Source organism: Hetaerina americana, unplaced genomic scaffold, assembly GCF_022747635.1.
Source record: "Hetaerina americana unplaced genomic scaffold, ioHetAmer1.1.p SCAF_3, whole genome shotgun sequence".
Lineage (NCBI taxonomy): Eukaryota > Metazoa > Arthropoda > Insecta > Odonata > Calopterygidae > Hetaerina > Hetaerina americana.
Window position 1 is genome coordinate 59,073,545 of NW_027286874.1, and position 24,169 is coordinate 59,097,713.

Genomic DNA, 24,169 nt, shown 5'->3' on the forward strand with positions numbered 1-24,169 from the left:
CTTTTTAAGCATATCAGGGAAAACAATTCCCAATCACGAAATGTTTACTACAAGGCTTTAAGATAGAGATTTCAGCAAAAATGAAAAATTTTATAGGCACGAATGCATTAACATTGCAGCGGAACATTACACCTCGCCGTTTAGGGATACAATGGCGATTCGCCAATATCCCCTTCATCATTTCCTTTGGGTGGATAGAAAGTAAGTCTCTGCAGCCTAGGGATTACAACACAATAGCCTTGGTCAGCTAAATAGATTGGTGAGATGGGAGCGGCGATCGGCATTTATTCAGCCCCCACGATCGCTCCAATCTTTCTATCTTTATCTGTAATTTACTTATTATTTCAATACGCCCTTATTTTCATCTTTGCCCTAGTACCTTGCCTGAAAGAGTATACAAAACCCATATGGGGAGAAGTTAATCATAATTTAGAGAGATAGTTCTCTCTACCCCGCAAAGAATTGAAAGATTACTTCATTTCGGATGACTTTAATAAAACCAATACAAACCCTAAGATTGCCAGTAAAATTGAGCATTATAGGTCACAGTGCACACATTCAAAGAAATGATATAGCAGAGCTTAGGCAAGAATAACCACCATGAGGAGAGTGTAAAGATGTGATGCATTATTGAAAATCTAAAGTCCACTATTTACATCGAACTAAAATATCACGCACATGTTTCTACACGCAGTCGAATGGATTCGCACCATAAAAAATACACATGTTGCTCCCATCTGGTTCCCGGTCAAGAACAGGACGTTATATTATTAGAGTCCACAAAACAATATGCCCCAGGTTAAATGGTCATAAATTTTCTAATGGCACAGCGAAAGTGGTTCTGGCGCCTTTCGAAATACTATATTTACACGAATCGAAAGTCCACAAGATTTACGCGAAAAAGTACCAGCTTGCGCACAGCTTGGGTTGAAGCCACGAAATACGGCGCTTGACTGAACGTGCAGAAAGTTACACTTGGGGAAAGACAATCGAGATGGGACGTGACAGAAAAAATTCTTACGTGATCTTCCTCGGTGGCGAAGAAAATGAGGTGATGATGAACGAGTGAATGAACTCGTCTAGAAGCCACTACTCCCGTGGTACTCCCGCTTCCTCAAGATGAGGTAGGCATTTTTGTCTCCTGGTCACGTCCGTTCATGGTGAGATCCACGTTTTCGGGCTTCACATTCCGAAGCCGTCCATCCTCTCGCAAGGTGGATAGAAAATGGTTAGCGTAAGCGTGACCGTCATCGGCCTTTTATATCCTGGCGTCGAGGCCAATACCGTCCCTGTGATAGGGAATGTAATTGGGTGGGTGTTTTTGTTCATCCAATGGATCGGTGATTCCAGTATATGTAACGTGAAAATTGGGCACTTCAGCCCTCGTTTGCGAAACGCCACGTTTAACTCACACGCAGTCTGGCCTTGCGAAACAAATGCCCTCCTCCACACCCACTCTCGCCCACACTCGTTATTGTCTCGGACGCTCTGGCGAACGCACACATACCCATATGCGAAGCATTTATTCCACACCAAAGAACACACTCTCAAAGTATTGAATTGGATAGATCGTATATTTCCGGATAGTAAAAAAATAGCATGAGACAAAAGTGTTTTACAATCCCTCAGTGTTGCGGTTGTTATATTTAGAACATTTTGAGAGAATGTGATATTAAATCCACCGAGTAAAATTAGCTTGTGTTTTAGCACCGTATATCATCGATACCTCAATGTAGAGAGAATTGATTCCTTCTGAAGTATATATGTTTAAAGTATTGTATTGAAACAAATTGTTAATTTAAGAAATATAATGCGATAAATTCAGGAAGTGAGGAGAGGGATGTCATACAAGGGATAAAAGAGCGTCGAAAGATAAATGAGGCAATGGAGGGATGGAAATTAGGAGCCGATACAGCAAAGACGATAACATGCGTCACCATAGACAAATTTACGTATAGAGAAATAAGCATTGCAGTAAAAGACAAGATGAATTATGGTAAAATACATATGAGCAATACTTAAATTCATGGATTTAAAATACCATCGCAGTGGGGTGTGACTCACGAGTTAGATGGGGTGACCGTGGAATTTTCTCTTCAGTGCCGAAAAAATACAGATTTGAAGACCGCAATCCAGGAGAACATTTTTATGTATGTCATTTCCATGACAACATAATTAAATAACTTCAAATACCACTCGCTATTACTCTCCTTTAAAAAACATTTATGGTTGAAATGCTTGGTCAACGAGTGCAGCAAGAGAAATAGAGTACAGATGAACATTTTGGGTTATTATTGTAGATAAATCCTTTGAATTAATTTTTAGGAGATATTATAGATCATGGAAATGAAATAGGTTTGTCCTGTTTTAGGCACCAAGCTATGTATACATTATACTTTCAAGACAATAACGTGGTAGAAACTGACATTCCTTCAGCAGCAGTTTTGCAATTGAACCAGTTATCACACTTGACAAATGACATGAGAGATTTGTAAGATTCAAATAAACGTTGAGGAACTTTTTCAAAGCAATCACATTTAGATTCTTCAGTTTAAAATTAAACTGAAAGTAAATTTAAGTGATTTTTAGATATTTTAAAGTTTTGAGTAGGTGCTTTGTGTAATTGGTTCCTTATTGCCAGTTTCGATCCAGTAGCAGGAAGAGGGCAGAATCCAATTGCTTGACTCGGAATCCAATACCGACTTAACTGAAAACACTCACACCAATATTTTGGCTTTTGTCAGCGACAAATATATCAAAATATCAAAATATTTACGCCTTCATCTCAAGTATTCTGGTATGTTTAATAGAAAATCCATTTATAGCATTAGCCATTCTCGATTATTTTCAATTATTTTGGTCCTCGCGTAATTTTTATATCATTTCAGAAAGCAATGAATGTTTCCAGATCATCTATCATCAATCTTTCCATAAATTTCAGGGTAAGGAGATCAATATACATGCTGATCTTGATATAGCAGTGCTTCTTTAGCGATTTTTAAGTAGATTTTGGTTCCTGATAATTCCGGAGACATAAAATTATAGTTATATGTACACTTAAACTAGTAAGACAATTATTTGGTTATGACAAAATCATAAAGCTAGAGAAAAAAAGTAATTTTGTGATGATAGATTGAAAAACATCAATCAAATAACAGAAAACATGTAATTCTCAGCAAAACAGTGGATACTTTTGAAAAGCATGTTATCGATGTTAAAGATGAACTATTATTTTTAAATTATAAAAAGAAAGAAAGCATGCATACGTAATGAAACCTAGATGACTAACTCACTGCTCTAAAAAATTTCTTTCTGAAAGACGTTCTCATCAAACTCACCAAGGTACTATCACATCTGTTTCCTATAGTTCCTCTGAAATTGCCTCAATCAACTACGAAGTGTTAAAACCTTATTTTCTTATAGGCAATCTAGTGGCAAAATAATTTGATAATTATGAGCATATAATGGAATATCACACAACTGACATCAAATTAATTCCACATAGTTAAATTGTTTTGAGTAAAAATGACTGTTGATTAAGTGATGAGTAAAGACTAAGATTATGTACGTTTTTAGCAACTGGAAGGATCAAACTTTGCCACTCATTTAATGATCATTTTTAAAGACTTCAGTACACGTCTTTATTTTACCTATTTATATATATTTACATGTTCATAACGTTATGTTACATGAAAGGAGAAAACAATTAGACAAAGAACATTTATTACACAAAACACGGCTCTATCATAAACCGATCGCGGCGATCGAAAATGGGTACAAAATTATATAAATCATGACTGACAGTATTCAGACTGACTATACAATTTATCTACAGCCACACGGGAATTACAATATCTATAATCACACAATGATAAATATATATTCAACAAGGGTAAATTTCATATCTATGCAAAATTTTGATTTAACTCTAGAGCTTGGAACGTCATATTTCATTTAATGATTTCAGTAGGATTTAAAGCACTAGAACTTGCTTACTTAAGGTCAAATTTTTATTTATGTAGATGCAAAATCCAGATTAGATGAGTTCCATACATGGACTTAAGAGAATCAAGATGTACGTGAAATACGCTGGTACAATTCCCTCAAAAAGTAATTTCACAATGATATTCCGCCTGTGGATTTAAGTACGTGTTGAGTTTTTCTTCACTTTTTCACACTCTCTAACTAAAATTATTCGTATCTTCACTTCCGATTGAATTTATTCACTCCATTTAAAATTTCAAAAATATATGCGTAGATATTTTGATAAACAATCCAATTTGATTTACTTCTTCTTGTTCACCTTTTTAATTGGATTGAATCCCACTATGAGTGTCCAGAGTCTATTTCATGAGATATAGAGGCATTAAATCATTTATTTAACACCTTTATCTTTGTTATTAAAATGGAATCAATTTTTATCCAGATATGCCTTCATAACTTGAGCTGAAAACATACATTTCCCGCTATCAAAATAAATACATAAATATTGGATTTCAGCAATCTTCAACAGTGTGAACATGTACTGAAACCTTCAACAGTGCATGTATTGAAACCTTCAAAAGTTCAATTTATATCTAGTTCAGTTCAAGGTAGCATGAAATATCTTTCAATATGAAATTAAATCTATTTCATGACATCCATGACGTACTGCATCCCGTGGTGTTAAAAAGTCTTTGCTGCGCCCAAGACTCACACCAACTCCATTACTCAACCGGGGGTCCGAAAAGTCCGGATGTGAGCGGCACAATAAGGGGATAAAGATCATGCAAAGTAACGATAGAATAGTAACAGCTACTGTTGAATGAGTAACGTATAGGAAATGAATAGGAATGAGTAACGTATAGGAAATTATGGGCAATTGAAACGGAATCTCTGCAAATATCTGTTCAATCATTCCAAAAAATAATTAATGTGTAAAAAGTTATTGAATTGCTTTTCCAAGCTTCCTACCAATATAACCGAATTTCAATATTAGAGGAGAGCTACAGGTGATGTTTAGGTCAGCATATAGTAGGGCCAGTAGAATAAATTGAAGGTAAGAAAGGCAAGCGGGAAGCACAGTCGACACCACTCGTCTATCTTCCGGGCCAGCACCTTGGTGTAGAGTGGAGTTTCCCGACACTGGGAGAGGCGGGGAAGACGGGAGTCGTAGCACGTGGCCGCACCAACCATCCCCGCTGCTGAACACGGCGGTGTCGGGTCGGGTGTTCCAACTCGTCTCATCTTATAATATTTCAAAAGTACAGTTTTATGTTAAGTATTTACATTGAAAGGATATGCACTGGGGTTGCAGAGAGAGCACATACAAGAAAAAGAATGTGTTGCCGACTGTCTTCTATTAAATCCAATAGTTAAATTAATATTAAAGCTATTGTTTTATGAAATCATTCATACTACTGCAAAATAATTAAGGGGGGCAAATTTAATAGAGTTATCTCACTACTTTCCCTCTCTGTATTGTATCATCGTTGCGCTTATTTCCATCTAGATTCGACGGGTCATTGGTATCAAAGACGGGCAAAAACACGGATTAGAGTTGATATTCCGCACTCACATAGGATTTGATGTTGTTTTCAGAATGTATTGCGATGAATAAATCGCCACATCTTACTCATTGATAAAAAATTTTGGGCGAATTTTCAACATGCACTAAATTCACTAATAAATATATCAGGTATGTGTTTTTTAAGCTCCACAGCGATCAATATTGCCTGGTTTAAAAATACGCGCGGCATGTATTTTAGTTTCTCAAAGGATGTTACCCGTGTCGCTTACGTAATTGATGTTGTTTGCGCCAACTTCGGGAGGTGTGTCCTGGACATATTCCGGCGGCGGTGGGCTGGATCCTTCGGAGAAGCACACTTTGGCCGGAGTGGGTGCTGCTTCCCCGTTGAGGGATGAGGGCGTCACCAGTCCATCGCTCGTCGTGATGGCTGGCGTTGCCGTGGGAGCCGTCTTGCGCTGCACCTCCGGCTGTCTCCTCCACATATAGTTAACGATCGTGAACTCTAGGAGAGCGCAGAAGACGAAGGCTGCAAGGAGTTTCATTGGGCGATTAGAATGAGAATAAATTTGAAAACATAAGATTTAGAATGTCATATTTCCGAAGTATACATATTTAATTCACAATGGTGTTTTAAACGGTAACTCCCTGTTATCGAAAAACAATACTGAACTAACATTTCGTCAATGGATTTTAAATGAAAAAGTAATGTGACAAAATCTTAAATGTATTGCAAGGAGATATCTATGCCGACCAACCTATGACTATTTGATGAGAGAGTCATTTTATTACACTTCCACGACAAATCATATCAATGTGATATAATATTAATTATAAATTGTCATCCACTAAGTATTTACAACCATTAGACGGCGTATCATCATCAAGTCTACAAATTGACATTTCAGTTGAAGGCTGAGCCCAACTTCATTTGCCAAGCTACAGGAATCAAAGAATAAATAACGGAGCAATATTCTCTTAACGGAATTTCCTTTCCCAATTTTTCACAATAATAATAAGATAATTAATATCGTTGAATGATCCTCCAACCATCTCCAGTAAAGGCGGATCAGGGAGTGAAAAATAAGAGAAATGCAGAAATTTGTATATTCCCTTTGAATCGCGGACTCAAAATAAAATTTAAATTTACAATATTAGTAAATGTGGCTTTCAAATGATAGCCATGATTATATTCCAACTAAACAATTTTAGAAACATGCGCATAAAAATGGGTCTAATACGTAGGTACAAGTAGATAAATACACTGTGTTCACAAAAAGATTAATGTTTATGCTTAAAAGGTCAATGAAAAATATTAATAAAAGTCCTTTTACACCATGCCTCTACCAGTCATTTCCAACGCCTACCTGTGCATGTTCCCATCCAAACGTCTATGGCTTTCACGTAGCTCACTTGCGGTAATCCACTCTGTATCCCTAGAAATTAGAGGAAGATATGATATGAAATCAATAAACGAAAAAAGTTATACCAGATGTTTTTAATTTCTAAATTGTACCCATATCTCCATACAACTGCCTGGAAGAGGCAGGGAAGTAGATTAAAACCCCCCTACAGCTGTTATAACATCATATTTTTATGCAATGCGAGAGAGTTTTAATGCCACTGCGGTAGAATAATTAAATAAATACAATAAAATTGTTATTACACAGTAATCACCCTGCAGTTTTGCACAGGTGATGGTACAGCACACATCAAACTAACGTACACGGTCAGTCAAGCTCAAACATTAGGGAAAGGTACTTTCTGTTCTCTATCCGTAGTTTTCTACGAATATCTTTTAATTTTTTAAATGAGGTTTCCCCAAGAAATCATTCGGGATTGGAACCTGGAACCTTCAGATTATAAAAAATCTAGTAGACTAATCCTTCGCACTATTAAAATACAATAAAACTTTATGGTGTTAAATATTAATATTCTGATATCCAATGGCTTATTGTTGTTTTTAGGTTAGGATTGGTGTCCAATATGTTTTTGTCGCCGCGCATGGTTTCCAAGTTACAGTGATCAACTTGAAGGCTTAGTATAAATCGACCTATATTAATAGGAATCCATGGATCTGTGAGCTATAAAGGTTGCCAACATGGATATAATAAACAAAAATAATTGGAGATCTGAATATCCTCGCACTTGCGACGCAATTAAATTCTTGTTTCGCGAACTGTTTCAGTCATTATTCTTTCATTTTGATGGGAACTGATTATTTTATGGATACATTCATTTAATATCTAGTGCGTGTTGTGATGTACAAATATATTTGGGCTCTGTACATATTGTCAAGACTGGGACTGACCAGATGACTGGGAGGAGACTGCCAGTAGAGTCGTGACTCCTAGAGTGGTCCGTCCGGGGACTGAATCGACATCCATCCAGAAGGAAACCCATGAGATGACCACAATCAGGATTGTAGGGAGGTAGCTCTGGACCAAGTGGAACCCGACAGATCTGCTCAGATAGAACTCTGCTACCAAACAGCTGTAGTTCCCTGAAATATTCAATAAACTTAATGGCCCAAATATGGAAAGATCTATGAATATTCTACTCATTGCTAATAATAAAATAATGATATTTAAATAATTAAGTGCAAATAAGTTACATACCTATTTGAAAAGATTCTTGACAGTCCGTGGCAAAGATGTCCACAATCTCAAATTGTGGCATTCTAAGTCCTTTTCCCATTATTACTGGATTTGTCTCTTTCCAAGTTAATCTCAATTCCTCTATGGTCTTTGAAACTTTTGCAAATGAAAATAATTGAATGAGAATATTAATAACTCTCAACACTACACAACGTTTTATTCTACCATCAGAGTAGAAAATAATGTTGGTAAGCATAGCTTCAAACATCAATGTAGCTTGAAAACGAACTTTCATGTTCGACGTTCATTTTGTAACTATTTTCAAGAAATATAATCACTCAGAAAAGCAAGTCAAAACTAATATCTAAGGAGATATAAACCCAGTTACCAATAAAAATACAGGCATTAACCCTATTGCAATTGTAAATAAAAAGAAATAAATTTCATTCAATTAAAACTAATAGCAATATAATGTACTCACAGCTAGCAACTTCCATGGTACAAATTTGGCTATCGAGTGGAAATTTTGAGAGATCCATCATGCAGGAAAATGTTAGCTTCAATCTGGAACAAGAAGGCCAATATTTTATATCTGCAACATAATTAACCGTTGAATGGTGTACACATAAGGTGAAAGCAATTGCTACGGATTTCTTTCCACGGCAAAGTAAATATGACGTCGTGGTAAATATTATTGCATTCACAGTAAAGTTATTATACAAAAGCAGCAAAGGGATGAGATATTACAAAACAGCGTGACTGCCATGCAGAGCTCTCCAATAATTTCGAATGGTATCATTTCCTCGGGGTCCTGTTGTGTGCATTAGGTCACCCTCAATCGCACCTGAGCATGTAGAGGATTTCTCCATCCGGATTAATTCTCACGAGGACGTTGGGAACGGTGACGTATTGGAACTCGGCATGCTTGGCGTTGGGGAAATAAACCTCGGGCTTCCAGATGGCCTTCACCAAATTGGGGTCGTTCAAATCCAGCGCCTCCGTAATCTCCGCGTGCTTCAGCCTCTCGTCCTGCCACTTCTGCCTCAGGTACAAGTCCACTTCGTAATCCTGTTTGGTGCAAAAAAACGTCAGTGACTCGATGAAGTGAAAGGAAAGTAGAACACTATTTATATAACCATTATTTTGTGCTGCATTACTTGTAGAATACAAGTATCTGAGGAATGGATTACTTTAAAATTTAATTTACCTTATATATCAACTAGATCTCTGGTCAAAAATCAATTCTTTTAAGCCGCAAAATAATTAAGAAGCATTTATCAATTTTCGGAATGGACAGTCTATTTTCTCTCTTTACTCAGTTAAATAAAAACTTTTGAGATAACGAATCTAACACTTGTTTACAGATAAATTTATTCAGATAAATATATATTTTGAATTTGATGCATTAAATATCTGTAGGCACATTTTGATGGTGATATTTTCAATATTGAGCGGACAAAATTATTTGGTTCTCGGAAAATTAACCGCATATTTTATTAAAGCTAATAGTTTTATTTGCATAGCAAAAGAGTAAATTGACTTGGACTCTTTTGCATGAGTTGATCGAAAACACGCGAAAATAATTAATATTTCCACTTAAAAGTCACTTATAGGAAATTATGACAGCATCTAATGAAATATGATATTTTTTCATGCACATATTTGGAATTCATCCAATAAATCTCACTCACCATGGTGACAGGGCTTATGGATCCAAAACTGCGAATATACAGCTCACATATGACGCTAGTTGCGTTATCTAGTATTATAAAAGGAAACGAAAATTGAATACAACATGATGAGAAATGAAAATAAATGAGAGAGACTTGAAATAGAAGAATAAAGATAAATACATGTATATATTCTGTTCAAGATTAAATTTCACATTGGCTTAGTAGTGAAATACTCTTTGAAAAATAGTTGTAAATGCCGTATAAATATTGAAAAGTTAGCACTCATTTTCCAATCATAATCATACCCAAATCTTTATGAACTTACTGAATTGATTAGTAGGGGTTGCTCTTCTGTCATAATCTTTTCTCAAAAGTCCATCCAGGATGTGTAAGTGGTCCATTTTGGCCCCTCGCCTGTATATAAATCCATAGAGCATGTAAATTTGAAAAATATGGTGGTTTAGGTTATAAAAGACTCTTACCAGCCAATGAAAATCAACTTACATAATTTATCTATGAGAACGAGAAAGATACTAAAGAATGACAGGGTCGCCTGGCTTCATTGCATATCCTAATTGTTAAAAATAAATAACTTTAAGTGAAACTGAACCTAAATTTTAACTTGGGTACATTAATAATTTCATTATTGCAAAATTTCGAGAAGTTTTACAGGCAACGCCTATGGGTGACTATAGGTGCCTAGAAATTCACAGGGACAAAGGAATGGATAGCATGATACTTGGTATATAGTATTCTGAACACGATACCTATTTCAAATGTTCATTGTACTCTAAGAACCATTGAGGTTAGATGTTAGACTAACATGACATTTAAAAAGTGGTATCTATGTTTTTCAAGGTAATAGGAGCAATCAAATACATAGTGATTTTATTAAAAAACTTTTAAAATCCCATCAACAACAATGAAGCAGGCGCATTGAACTTAAGGCTATGCTATGAATTAATAAGAGGAAAATAGGTAGATCATATCCCTCCATATCCATATAAATCATTAGCCTCCAAATGCCCTGGTGCATGTTAAAGGTACCTTGGAAACCAGAATAATACAGGTATCAGTTTTGTCACAAGTTTTTATGGATTTTTAAAAGAACTATTACATGTTTTATGATCAATCTGTTTAACATTAGTACTTAAAAAACTTCAATGTAATCTGGTTCAAACTACCTCACATTACTTTTATTGTCCGTTTTTATAAGGAATACATACAGGTATTTTAGATATTAATATATTAGACTTGGATGACGTGACGTAATTTTTTTATACACCCACAGTATTTATATTCATTACATGCATATACTTATATGCGTGCAGTTTTGTTTCATTATGTGTATGGACTACTCGACATATAAATACCGAGTGGAACATCGCGCAAATATATTTCTCTAATTTTACTGGTGTTGCCAAGATTGTTAGAATTGCTTTGACAGGAAAATATCAAAGGTCATTAAGCATATACTTCATATAATCATATCAAAACAACGATACTACCAAAATTACATAAACAATATCATCTAACGTTGAACATATTAATTAAAGCTAAAATAAATAGATGATGATAAAATATATTAACAAGCTTCAATCCGCACTTTTTACATTTATTTGATACAGGCCTAAAAGAAGAAGATACGAATGTATAAGGAAGTTACATAAATGGTGACAAAATTACTACATGTATTTTCAAAAGTGGCTGCAAAATATGAGCAGATTATTGAAAACAATCATGGATAACCTCGAAAGAAATGCATTAAAATTTTCAATATCACGATTATTCGAGGTTGATTCGAAAAGTACGGTCCCCTATTTCTTTCATGAAAAATCAAATTTAGTCTCACCTTTGTGTACATCGTTGCACAGGTTGAGCATTTAGATATTATTTTACACAGTTTTCGTAACGATCAATAACTTTTTGAATTCTTGCAAGCAGCTTTTTAATACCGGCGTCGTGCCTTTCTCCCGCCGCGTCACGAAGCCAACTGACGACTGCTTCTGGCATTTCCCCGTCTGACTTGAATTTCTGTCCTTCAAGGTGTTTTATGAGAGCGGGAAACAAGTGTTAGTCGCTGGGGGCAACGTCCGGGCTGCAAGGAGGGTGGTCGATGATATCCCAGCCGAATTCATAGAGTAGGGTGGTCGTTTGATGTGACACATGTGGACTTGCATTGTCATGATGCAAACACACACTTTGGTGAGACATCTTGTTGTAATCGAGGACCTCCGACAAAATATTCTGCACGGAGAAGTAGCCACCCTCTTCATTAAGGCCTTTATTTATCTCATGAAGCGTAATTCTTCGGTTATTGCGCACCATCTCGTCAATTGGAGCCAACGTTGATTCCGGCAAACTCGGCCGCCCCGACCGCTGCCCATCGTGGCCCTTTTCCCGGCCATCATAAAACTCCCTGGACCACTTCCAGCACGCTTTTGGTGTCCATGCACTTCTAACCGTACACTCCCACTAAATGGCGATGAATTTATATCGGAGAAGTATTTATAAAATGTATATTTATAAATTAAAATATAAAAGTAAAAAAATAGTTAAATGCTAAGCCTTTCTTACGATGCACACAAAGTTGAGAATAAATTTGATTGTTCATGGACAAAGAATAGACGGACTTACTTTTCGAATCGCCCTCGTATATGGGCCTCGAAAATTTGTCAAGGCTTTCCCAAATCCAGATTGCAAAAGGGTGAGGGGAAAGAAATAAACTACTATGTTAAAACTTCTGGACTCGGCTGTCCTAGACCCAAGAAAGCCCTCTTATCAAGGAAAAAAGATTGAAGGTGATCAACACCTCCTTCGGCAGAATAGATATTTAGAATAAAGCCAGGATAATTAATATATAAACGCCTAAAAAGGCGGGAAAATCACACCCGCGTAAGGAAGCGGCATCTGTTAAGAAAGTGCAGGCGAGGAGAGAATATTGGTAAAACTGCAATTTAGATATCAGTTGGCGGCATTGTTTAGATGAAGCTCAGCTGCTGTCATGTATTTTTGAAGGCAACTCAAGAAAAAGCAACGGATATTGTCCTGGAGACTTCCATGCCAAATTTATCCCGAGAAAAATAGTTCCCCTATGTAATCAACATCCAGGAGAGGACTAATAAGGGAAGCTCCAAAATAAGAATGGAATTAGAACATTACAAAGGTTGGTCCTTGGCATGTAAGTTCTTATCTTAAATGATATGATGGAGTTAAATCTTAAAATGGAGATTTAAAAAATGCGATTGAAATATGTGAGCTTAATTGAATGAGAAATCTGCAATCCAGAGATATCTGGAAGGAAAACTTAGGATCTCAATCATATTGGTGCAGTCAAGAGGAGCACGATTCGGAGTCATAAAAAATAGAAATATGAGAAAATTGTCATGGGGTTGTGTGTCACTTGATCAAGAGATGTTCATGGTTAATTAAGAAACCAAGCTAAAGAACATAGAGATAGTAAAAGTTTATCTTCGTGCATTCAGTCTCACGATGAAGAAATATAAAGAGTGAATGATATTTTAAATAAATAATAAGAAACGATAACATAAATAAAAATCTTATTACATTAGGGAATTGAAAAGCGGCCATTGAAGAAGGATTTGAAATATGGCCGTGGTATGAGAAATGAGAGAGGAGATAGGAGAGGGGATGATAGATATCTGCTCAGGAAATAAATTTTCTCTGGTATGGGCCTGGTATATATAAACAGAATGTAAGAAGAGGACACAATTAGAATCTGATAGGAAATTATAATAAAAATTCATTCGATTATATAAAACAGCGTTTAGGGACTGAAGGAACTGAATAAGTAACCCTGGAGCAAACATGCATAGTGACCACAACCTAGTTATGAATAAATGCAACCTCAAGAACCAAAAGAAGAAATTAGGGAAAAGGAAAAGAAAAAAAAACTGAGATTAAGCAATGCTTAGGAAAGAAGATGAGGTCAAAATAATATATACGGAACAAACTAATGTCTACACTGCTGAGGAAAGAAATGAAGAATATGTAACGTAGATGGCAGGACATTATAGGTGCATTAACAAGAGTCAAAGAAAATGTGTTGAAAAAATCTAAATTTGAAGTGAGGAACACATCAATTGATGATGATATACGGAGGAAGATATGGGAAAAAGAGGACTTAAAAATTCACACAAATAAGAAGACCTAATAAAATCCGATGTTTCCGGAATAACATTCATAGATTATGCATCTTAGGAAAAACTATATGAATGAAAAAGTGATGATACGGATCGAAAAATAACACGAGAAATGGCAGATGCTGTTGGCAATACCATTGAGCACGTAATTCTTCGGATAAGAAACAAGTGGGTGATAATACTTAAACTTCCAATAATACTTTTTTATACAGAAGAATTAGAAAATTGACGAAATTGAATATATTTAAAGCATATGACATTAATTGGCTGCATAATAACAGGACAGGAAAAGAAAATAAAGTACATATGGAAGAACTACGCCTGGATATATTAAAATCAGGCTTCAATAATGCATGAAAAGAATTGGTGTAGAATGAAGCTTGCAAGGTAGATGAAATGCGAGCAGAACTTTTACATCACCCTGAATAACTACTAAATAAGTATTGATAAACTACCACCACTAAAATTGCAAGGATCTATCATACCATACCTAAGGACAGTAAATAATTTAGGCTTAACCATAAATGAAACATTATCTTGGACTGATCATGCAATTGCTATCTGCAGAAAAATTAACTCATCCCTGCATTCACTGAAAAGGTTAAAGCACATTGCTCCCCCCTCCTTAAAGATGCTTCTTGTGTCCACTCTTCTCATACCCCACTTTGATTACTGTGATGTAGTATACCAAGACCTTTCAGGCGAACTAAAAACCAAACTCCAGAAGACCCATAATTCCTGTGTGCGGTTCATATGTGATCTTAGGAAGTACGATCATATTTCCGACTCATTTAATAGAATATCCTGGTTAAAGCTAGAAGGCCGCAGGCATTTACATATTCTTTCACTTCTCTACGGAATACTTTCAAAGCACACACCTAAATATCTATACAAAAACTTCCTCTTCATCAACTCAATCCACAACAGAAATACCAGGGGTAATAATAAACTTCTTGTCCCACACCATCGCACGGAAATCTATCACAAATCTTTTCATGTTACAGCATGCCGTCTGTGGAACTCTCTCCCAGATGACATAAAAAACTCTTCATCAACAACAACATTTAGAAGAGCACTTCACAAGTTCATTTTCCTCAGGTACTTAACTTAACCAGTATCCCTCCGTCATTCCACTCAGCTGTTATACAGATCACTGTGTCTACTTTGTTTTTTACCCTGCTTTTTGTTTTGTCATCTCAAGCGGTAGGAGTTTGCATAATTATTTTTAGAAATATTACGCTTCTCATTACTCCGCATGTGTTGTCAATGTAGTTAATGTCTCCATTTAAATTTCAGTAACTTAATAAAATGTATACAATGTAAAAATGATTGTTACAATGTACATGTATCTTTCCTCTAATTAATAGGGTTTTCGCAGGTTTTTCACACCCCCCTTCTCTTCGTGGGTGTTTTTCCTGCGTGGGTTTTTACTAGTTGAGCAATGTCACGCTCTCCCTAGCTTTTCCCACAAACCTCATTCTTTGCTTAGACTTTCCTCATTTCATTGTACTCTATCTTCACTGTCATTTAATTTGAGTATTTGAAGGTGTATTCTTAATTTATATATGTATATGTATGTATGTATGGGTGTGTATGTGCGTACTTATGTATGTATTTATGCATGTGTATGAATGCATGTATGTATGTTTTATGTGTGTATATGTATGTGTGTGTGGATATGTACGTATGTATATGTGTATGTATGTGTATGCATATAGGTATATATGTGTGTGTATGTGTATGTGTGTGTCTATATATATGTATATACTTTTTTCTTTTCGATGTGCAAATTTGGATTAATGAATTTATGTCTATCTCTATGTGTTTATGTTTAGATTTGAATGTAACTGTAAGTTTAAATGGCTAATATAATATGTATATGACGATGGGTTAAATGGAAGAAGGGACCATTTGGTCTCAATTTCGCCCAAATAAAGACCACTATCTATCTATCTATCTATCTAATAACAAGTGAAAGAACATATGAATGGACTTTAAAGATGTATGTATGACGCAGATGAATCCCCAGAGGTTAAAAAATGTATTTGTGTTGTGATAGTAATTAGATGGGTTTAAATGCTTGTGAAAAATTTAGAACTTTTAATTTAACTAACTAATTATTAAAATTAATAAAAATAATGCACAGAACTGAGCATAAAGGAAAACAAATACATACCGAGGATTAATATGGGTTTATAGGAAAACTCGGGTGACATAACCAATTAGGCGACTGAGACTAGTGATGGAAAAAAAGGCAAAATAAAGAGACGTACGTCTCTTACTATCTAAATTTTTCCGCATAAGGCATTTGTTCGGAAAAATTGAAATTTAACACTCTCTGTGACCCCACAAAGGTTGTAATGACCAACAAAGATAATAATAACGTACAGTATGCATTCAAAGCAAATAGTGACTGTTAATGAAAAAGAATTGGAAAGATAAGCAAACATGAACAACAAGGGTGGGACAGCGATTTTTTAATGTTTTCGAAAATAATTAATCCATTCATTCCACATGTAATAGACGACGATTATAGAGCCTTGGGTAAATTTGCAAGAAAGAAAGATACGCTGAACTTGGCTGACGATATTTCGATTACATAATGAAGGATTTATCCGAAGCACCAAAGAATGTACGTAGAGTGGAGGGAAAAACAGTACACGAAGACGACGACGATAAATAGAGCAAACTAAGTAAGATATCGAAGGAAACACGTGGATAAAACTAAAGGTAAGAGCCAGAACCAGGAAGAGAAGAAAGTTGTGATCAACTTTGGTAAACCAGAGTTAACTTTTAAAATTTCGGGCTAATTACTTGAGATTGTTATAAATACAGCTAATACCAGAATGATAGATTAACTAAGAGATAATCTGATAGCAGACGTTTCGCCACGAGAATGGAGGCTAAGGGTTAAGATGTTCATTACCTCAAAAATATGATAACCTCGTCTAAAACATTAGACATAAATGTAAATTAAGAATAGACTATTAAGGAATTACTTACTAAATATGTTCTTAAACAATGACAATCATATACCAAGGGATAAAAAATGTTGTTAACCTACTCAGATTTTAAAATCTCACTCCGAAAAGGGATGCTGACATAAAAAATGAAATTCAATTAGGTATATTGACAGAAAGTTATTAAGATTAATACACATGTTTTCATTTATACGTATTTAATTTTTTATATTAAATGAATTAATGACTTTTGACATTCATAATTCGATATCATAAAATGAAGAGTTCCTTTGAAAGGTTACGGTTGCAATCAAGGATATATCATTTTCAAACAGTTGTGTGGAATATGCCAATGTACGAGTCAGAGACAAAGGGTATTTCACATGCGCACGAAATGCGTATTCGAGCGAATAAGAGTTGATGGCAGCAGCAATTGGAATTTAATTGGTACGTCAACAGCAATGGTAATTTTACAACATGCACAACCACAAATTTTTACACATCCCCTGAAAGGAGATGTTTTAAAAAAAACATGTAATTTACATAAACTTGTATAGCACAAACATAAGCATTGTTAAATTTATGTATATATATATACATATCAAGCTATGCAATTTTTCGGGTACCAGGTCTTCCCGGGAAACCAACCATTACTAGCGCAGAGAAAGGAACTGGCCCCCCTACCCTGATGCGTGAATTTCACACGCCGTATAGGGCTTAGTACTGGGTAAACTCTACCATCACCTACCAAACGGACCTTCGGGTTGATTACTGTGTTTTTAGTTATATATATATATATATATATATATATATATATATAATTATATATATATATATATATATATATATATATATTTGTTTTTTAATGGGTTTGTGTGTGTGGATACAAGCGGGCGCCGTGTGTACAAACGGCATTAGATGCAGATATACCAGGTCTGTTTACAAAAAGATGAGACTTCAAATATATACTTGATTTTATTAGTTGCCCTTTAATCATGCTTATCTTCATCAAAATACGGTTTTTACGGAATATTCTATAAGTCTGCGGTGCAATTTTTTGTGCGTCTTTAAAAGTTTCAAATTGGCATCCTTTCAAGGTGGATTTCAAATTATGAAATAGATAAAAGTCCTCTGGAAGAAAATCCGGATAGTATGGTAGCTGGGTAATCACCAGTGTGCTCTTTTTGGCCAAAAACTTAGCAACATTTGATGATGTCTGCGCCGGTGTGTTTACGTTGAAAGCCTTAAGACTTGTTCTTCCACATTTGTGGTCTCTTCCGCAAAATGGCGTGTTTTAACCTTCTCATAACCACTATACACTGCTGCCCATTTACAAATTGTCCTTTGCGGACATATTTAATAATTAATAATACCTTTTCAATTGAAGAAAACGATCAGCATCACCTTCACGTTAGATCGTTATTTAACAGTTTATGATCTCATGGGAAAGATGGCCCCTTCTACTTTAAATATTGAGCTTTCTTTTCTATATCATAACCATACGCCCAGATTTGGTACCATGTGAAGATTATTTTTAAGATGTTTTGGTGGTCGTTTGAAGGAACAAGCAGGTTCTGACAAATGATAAGAAGTTTTTCATCTGTTCATTTGTTAACACCTGTGGCATAAATTTGAGCGCTGTATTCCCAAAAATTTTCAAAATGGCGAATTATGATCGAAAACTAGAGTCAACCTCATTTGCAATCTCACTAACAGTTAATCTACGGTTTGCACGCACTAAATCCTTCACGTTGTTGATTTGAGCCATTTTAGTTGACGTCGATGGTCGTTCACCTCTCGGCTATTCTTCGGTCGAAGTTTGTCCTAACTGGAGGTGATTGCACTAACGTAAACAATGTGCCCAACTCATAGACTCATTGTCAAATGCCTCTTGGATCATTGCATCAGTTTCAGTTGCACCTTTTCCGAGGTTAAAGTAAAATTCAATGCACCGCTTCTCTAAAATTTGCATTTTCAATGACGCAAAAACTTGTAGGCAAGTGTGAGCAACCTCAGACAAGAGTTTCTGTGGTTCGGAGTCAAATCGAAATATTGCCACCCTCAAAGATGGTATTTTACTATTCAGAGACGCTTCCGCATGGTGAAATGTCAATAATTGTGATTCGTCAAGTAGTTTCCACGTAGAAAGACCATTCTCATAATTTTTGAACCGGCCTTGCTTCATTTCGTTTGAAACGAAGACTGCATTTAAAAGGAGAAATCAGACCTTAGTACAAAATAGATAATCGCATGAAAATACAATGTTTTATGAGAGAAATTAGAAATTATTTGACAGCAGAGAATTTTCAACTTACAAAACTCTTAATAACTTAATGACTATCCATTTACTCCCAAAATTGAGAATGCGGACTGTCAATCCTTCACAATACAAACCTTTGTTCACGTGTATGCTTCCGTTTTGATACAAAAAATACCATTTTATGAAAATGGGATTATCATTCTGGAGAATTTAATTAAGTGTAAACATAACGCAATTTTAATGAGGGACCATAGCAATAAAAACTTGTAAAACAGGTAGGATGAAAAGAGCGTTTATATATTTAGATTAGAATAAAAAACAAACAGGGTTGGCAATTTTAAATAGAATGTGAACAAGAAAGTGAAAGTGGTAATATATCATGCGGCGTGGAAAAAACTTGCCAAAATGAGCGAAATCGTGCTCATTAGAATGGAACATCGCAACCAGGAACCATAATTTTGGACTCACAGATTACCTTCATGCACGCCCAAGATTTTCTTTCATTCTTTTGATGCTGTGGATTATGACATTTCGCAACTAGCAGACACAGATGGATTGCAGTGCTAATGACCTTAACCATTCCGGCTCGTATAGAGAAAACGTTCTCAAATTCACTGCAGGCATTAACAAAAGCCCTTTAGAAAACCCTGCCTTGTTGAAATGTTACAAATGGAACTGAAGTATGGGATTTTCCACTGCCTGGAAGAAGCTAATTCTGGCGAAGTGCAGGCATTGTAATATATAATCTGAGAAATAGTTAACAAAAAACTTATATTTATTTTTACAAGACATCAAATATGCTGCAAGTATTTACGTTTCAACTCAAATAATTTAATATATATATATATATATAATATTTTAGAGAAAACTTAAAGGCTGTAAATTAAATGTGATGGCAGGATAAAAAATGTTAAAAAATATTGTTGATTGTCGAAAACTAAACGCTAGATTAAGACTATTAAAATGTAATTAATCTTATGATTACATTTACAGCACTATGAAAATAACCCCAGTTGTATACAACATCGGCTGACAAAAAAGTCATTAAAACCCCTTCAAATGTTAAATTTTGAAGTTAATGGTGAGTTTCAATTATCCTGACAGATTTTATAACTATGATTTATTCGTGAACTATTTCCACTGTACTCATTATTGGCAACCAAACACCCCACCCATATTCCCTTGCGGTATTATTGGTAAAAGTCCGAATCTCACTTCATATAAATTCATATATTATTTCATATTATATGTATTTAGAACAAAGAAGAGTGAGACTCTTAACGAAGAGTCCCATTTTCCGGCTCAAATAGGAAATCTTGACTATAAGTTTGAGGAAAATACAGGCCCACTAAGTTTTCTATTACCGTCGAGAGAACCATTGTTACAAAACATTAAATTCACAATTTGACCACCAAAATACAATGCAAAATAAAGAGACGTTCAGGCTAACAGATTAAATATTTAAATTCCTCTAACTGATTGTGGTTGCAGTAAAAGTAATTCATTATTTTATTTAGGTAGTCTACCCTTAAAGGTAGGTTTTGTATGCACACATACTATACAATGATATATTTCTTTGATTCTCTAAACGAAGTATGACGAGATAATCGACATAAGAGTAAACGTTTCTTCAATTCCACACACTCCCATCCTCTCTTTATTCCGTCCAATGTGACTATTATTTTCCTACCCCTAACTTGCATGCTTAATGTTCATCCCTCTATTATAGTCTTCAGCGGTGGGATCCTTTCCAATAGAAAGCACTTCCTCCTTGTACTACACCCTTAACGTAATGGAAGGGCTTGGGCACTCTGGAGCAATTATAATTTTCCATGGTATGGTCACCCATGCCAGTTAGGTCTAAGGGTAGAAGCCAGACAAAATATAGTCCCAACATGTTTATTTCTCAGTAAAGGGGTTGCAAATGAGTCTGATCCCAGTTGAATGCCATGTAAGTGATGTGTTACGTTAGAAACACTACTGAGGAAGAAAATAGAAAGCTACTTCGTTTTTTATTCCAATAAAATATGATTAATATGATTATTATCAAAACTAATAACACTCAAATTTTTCTATAAGCAGCAATCTTTATCAAATGTATTAAATTGAACAAAAAAATTCTGATTGGTATTAACTATATATAATCAAAGCCGAGTGACCTATGTGTAAAATTCCCATTCCACTGTTTCATGTGCAATGCATGGAAATTGTTATTTTGCTCACATTATTTTTTTACTGGTAAATAGCTGCAAATTCATATATATTCTCTTGAGCACATCCTTAAAATCATGTAATAATAAGATATTTGACTTCAATTCCCTTCATACCGAGTCACTGTCGCAACAGATTAACCGAGGAAATATTACTTTATTTCTTTGCAATAACAACGTATCTTATATAAAGCAGTATAATTATCATTTTGTACAAAATAACAATGTGGTAAAAATGGAGTTAGGTTATATTAACAAGTACCAACAGAATAAAACTCAAGACGTTCCAGGCTAAAAACGGTGTCTCTAAAGTTATAATAAAAAAGGTATGATAGTTTCACATTTGAAGGGCATTCATTTGTTTTTTTGTATAGGTACCTTAGGTTATTTTATATCTAATGGACTTCTTCCATTAAAAGATAAAGGGAGATATCGAGCATAAACATATAAAATACTTGGGCGTAATCGTTAAGAAAGCAATTCCTTTTCGGCTATCTCCATGAATGCTCCCCATATCTTCTATTTTTTTGGCGTTATCTTTTTTGAAATGGTGTACATTTACCATGGTTTTTTTTTTCGGAATTACCAAATACATGATCTCTGAGGCTGCGTAAATTGTATAAATGTTTTAAAATTGTAGGTTCTGAAAGACCAACAAGATAGTTCATACACGAAACGAGTAGCACTTAGCGTCAGCTAAGTTTTTACTCCGTATTGAATCCCTCCCATGGCCAAGGAAGTAAATGCATTTTTAAAGAAAATGTTCCCTTTGCAACGCAACAAAAATAAATTGCCATACGCCAACGTACTGCTTGAACCCGTACTGGCACACCTCTTTCCCTTGTATTTCATGACATTCCATGATTATAGCCTTACCTCATCCTTCTTGCCTTCATCTCAGTCCACAGAGTAACATATGCAATCTCACTGTGGTCACTACGAGTCAAAGTAAAAACGCTAAGTGAAGAGAAAATTCATTGATAAATATTCGACTGTGGCATTGAAAAATACCTAATTTATTACTTTTAAAACACCTTTAATGTAGCAATTTACTGGATTTGTAGAAAATATTCCTAAAATATATAATTTCACGCCAACGGTTTACACCAAAAGTGTTACATGTGAAATTAATTAAAAGATTTATGATAACCGGCGAATTAGCATTTTACGAATCATTTTAGAAAAGATTTTCGGGAACGCCCAAAACTAAATCAAACATGTACTGACTCCACGAGCATATTTATTACCTTCTCCCTCTGATTTGCCGTTATTTCAGTCGAAATGGACTATCCTCTTTTTCTACCGCCATTTATTCTACCTAACATTTGTCCTTATTAGCACTGTCATCCGTAATCCCCCTCCCAACTCCCTCGTTTCCCTCAATCTTCCTATTCATCACACTCCCTTCAACACACCTAGCCCTTTTGGTATCGTCCTCATGCCTTTTAATATATTTCCGTGATTAGCCCCAAACCACCTCCCTTTCTCTTCATTTTTCTTTATCCGTTTCCTCTCCTTCGTCGGGAAGCCAAAATATAGAAGCACCCTACCGTCGTTCGGTGTACCGAAGTAAACTTACCTTCAGAAAATCGAAAAAGTGAGAGATACGCTGACGAGGCTTGCAGAAGTGAAGGGAAGGAAATCGAAAAAGTAGGAGGGAAAAAAGAATGTGGTAGAGGACAAGCAATCGGGAGCGAATCGAGTGAGAGAGACGGAGGGAGTTGAAAGATGTGGGAAGACGCGGAGAGTCGTCCAAAGAGGTGGAAGACGGGGTTAGGTGGGAAGTCATCGAGAGAAGAACCGTGCGGAAAGAAAAAGAGAAAGGTAATGAGATGGAGTAGACGATAAGGGTAGGTAAATGTAAAAGGCAGAGCAAGAAGTTTCCAAAGGTTGACGTAAAAGGAAAGGGTTGGGAATGAAGTCGAAAAGGGTCCCTACGGTAAGAATGCGCGAAGGAAGACTTCCAGTGGAGACGTGGACCATTATAGCGTGGAGAGAGGTAGACTGAATCATGCAAAGCCATGCGAAGGGGGTCGATACTAATTTTTTTGAGGTCGCTGCGTCTTTTATTCGGAGAAAAAGGTCAGGGAATATGAAAAAGGATATCGAAATATTGCCTGAGCAACTTTCTAACCCATTTGAATTTCGTGCCACATCAGTTCCAGGGAGCCCAGTGAGCAAATTACAGAAGAAACAAGGATTTATGTGATAGATTCAAGAATATACATTTAATGGGCTACTTACGAAGTATATTTCCTTCGAAAGGAAACGGAGCCCTACTTTAGCAAATCAAAAATTCCCCAAGCCTAAAGATCTATGTTATGTGTGGTATTCATAGAAGCAAGAGACGAAATTATATAAATAAATAAATTCCATAAAAATATGCATATATATATATATATATATATATATATATATATAATATTGGGACGGCAAAATATAACACAAATAAAATAGTGACACTTAAAAGGATACTCACACGGCAAATTGTTTAAGCTTTCGGCCTTCTTGAAGTAAGACTTTTAATCGATATATATAAATATATATATTTATTTATTTATATATATAAAAAATTGGGACGGCAAAATAGAACACAAATAAAATAGTGACACTTAAAAGGATACTCACACGGCAAATTGTTTAAGCTTTCGGCCTTCTTGAAGTAAGACTTTTAATCGAGATATATATATATATATATATATATATATATATATATATATATATATATATATATATACTATATATATATATATACTATATATATATATATATATATATATATATATATATATATATATAT

The 24,169-nt window shown here is 35.2% G+C and overlaps 1 protein-coding gene across 2 annotated transcripts in view; it reads right to left on the reverse strand.

The window, feature by feature from the left end:
* Positions 1–3,642: 3,642 nt before the first annotated feature.
* LOC139690406 (glycine receptor subunit alpha-2-like) overlaps positions 3,643–24,169 on the reverse strand; it is a 30,290-nt gene continuing 9,763 nt past the window's right edge. Inside the window, exons 2-10 of one of the 2 annotated variants that reach the window (XM_071587847.1) lie at positions 10,102–10,190; positions 9,795–9,862; positions 8,948–9,171; positions 8,585–8,667; positions 8,125–8,259; positions 7,818–8,009; positions 6,874–6,942; positions 5,779–6,035; positions 3,643–5,226 (exon numbers count right to left, since the gene is read on the reverse strand). In XM_071587847.1, the coding sequence (XP_071443948.1) occupies positions 4,999–5,226; positions 5,779–6,035; positions 6,874–6,942; positions 7,818–8,009; positions 8,125–8,259; positions 8,585–8,667; positions 8,948–9,171; positions 9,795–9,862; positions 10,102–10,190 (1,345 nt within the window). In that variant the 3' untranslated portion in view covers positions 3,643–4,998. The remainder of the gene's footprint in view (positions 5,227–5,778; positions 6,036–6,873; positions 6,943–7,817; positions 8,010–8,124; positions 8,260–8,584; positions 8,668–8,947; positions 9,172–9,794; positions 9,863–10,101; positions 10,191–24,169) is intronic. The other variant, XM_071587848.1, reaches the window with a different exon arrangement.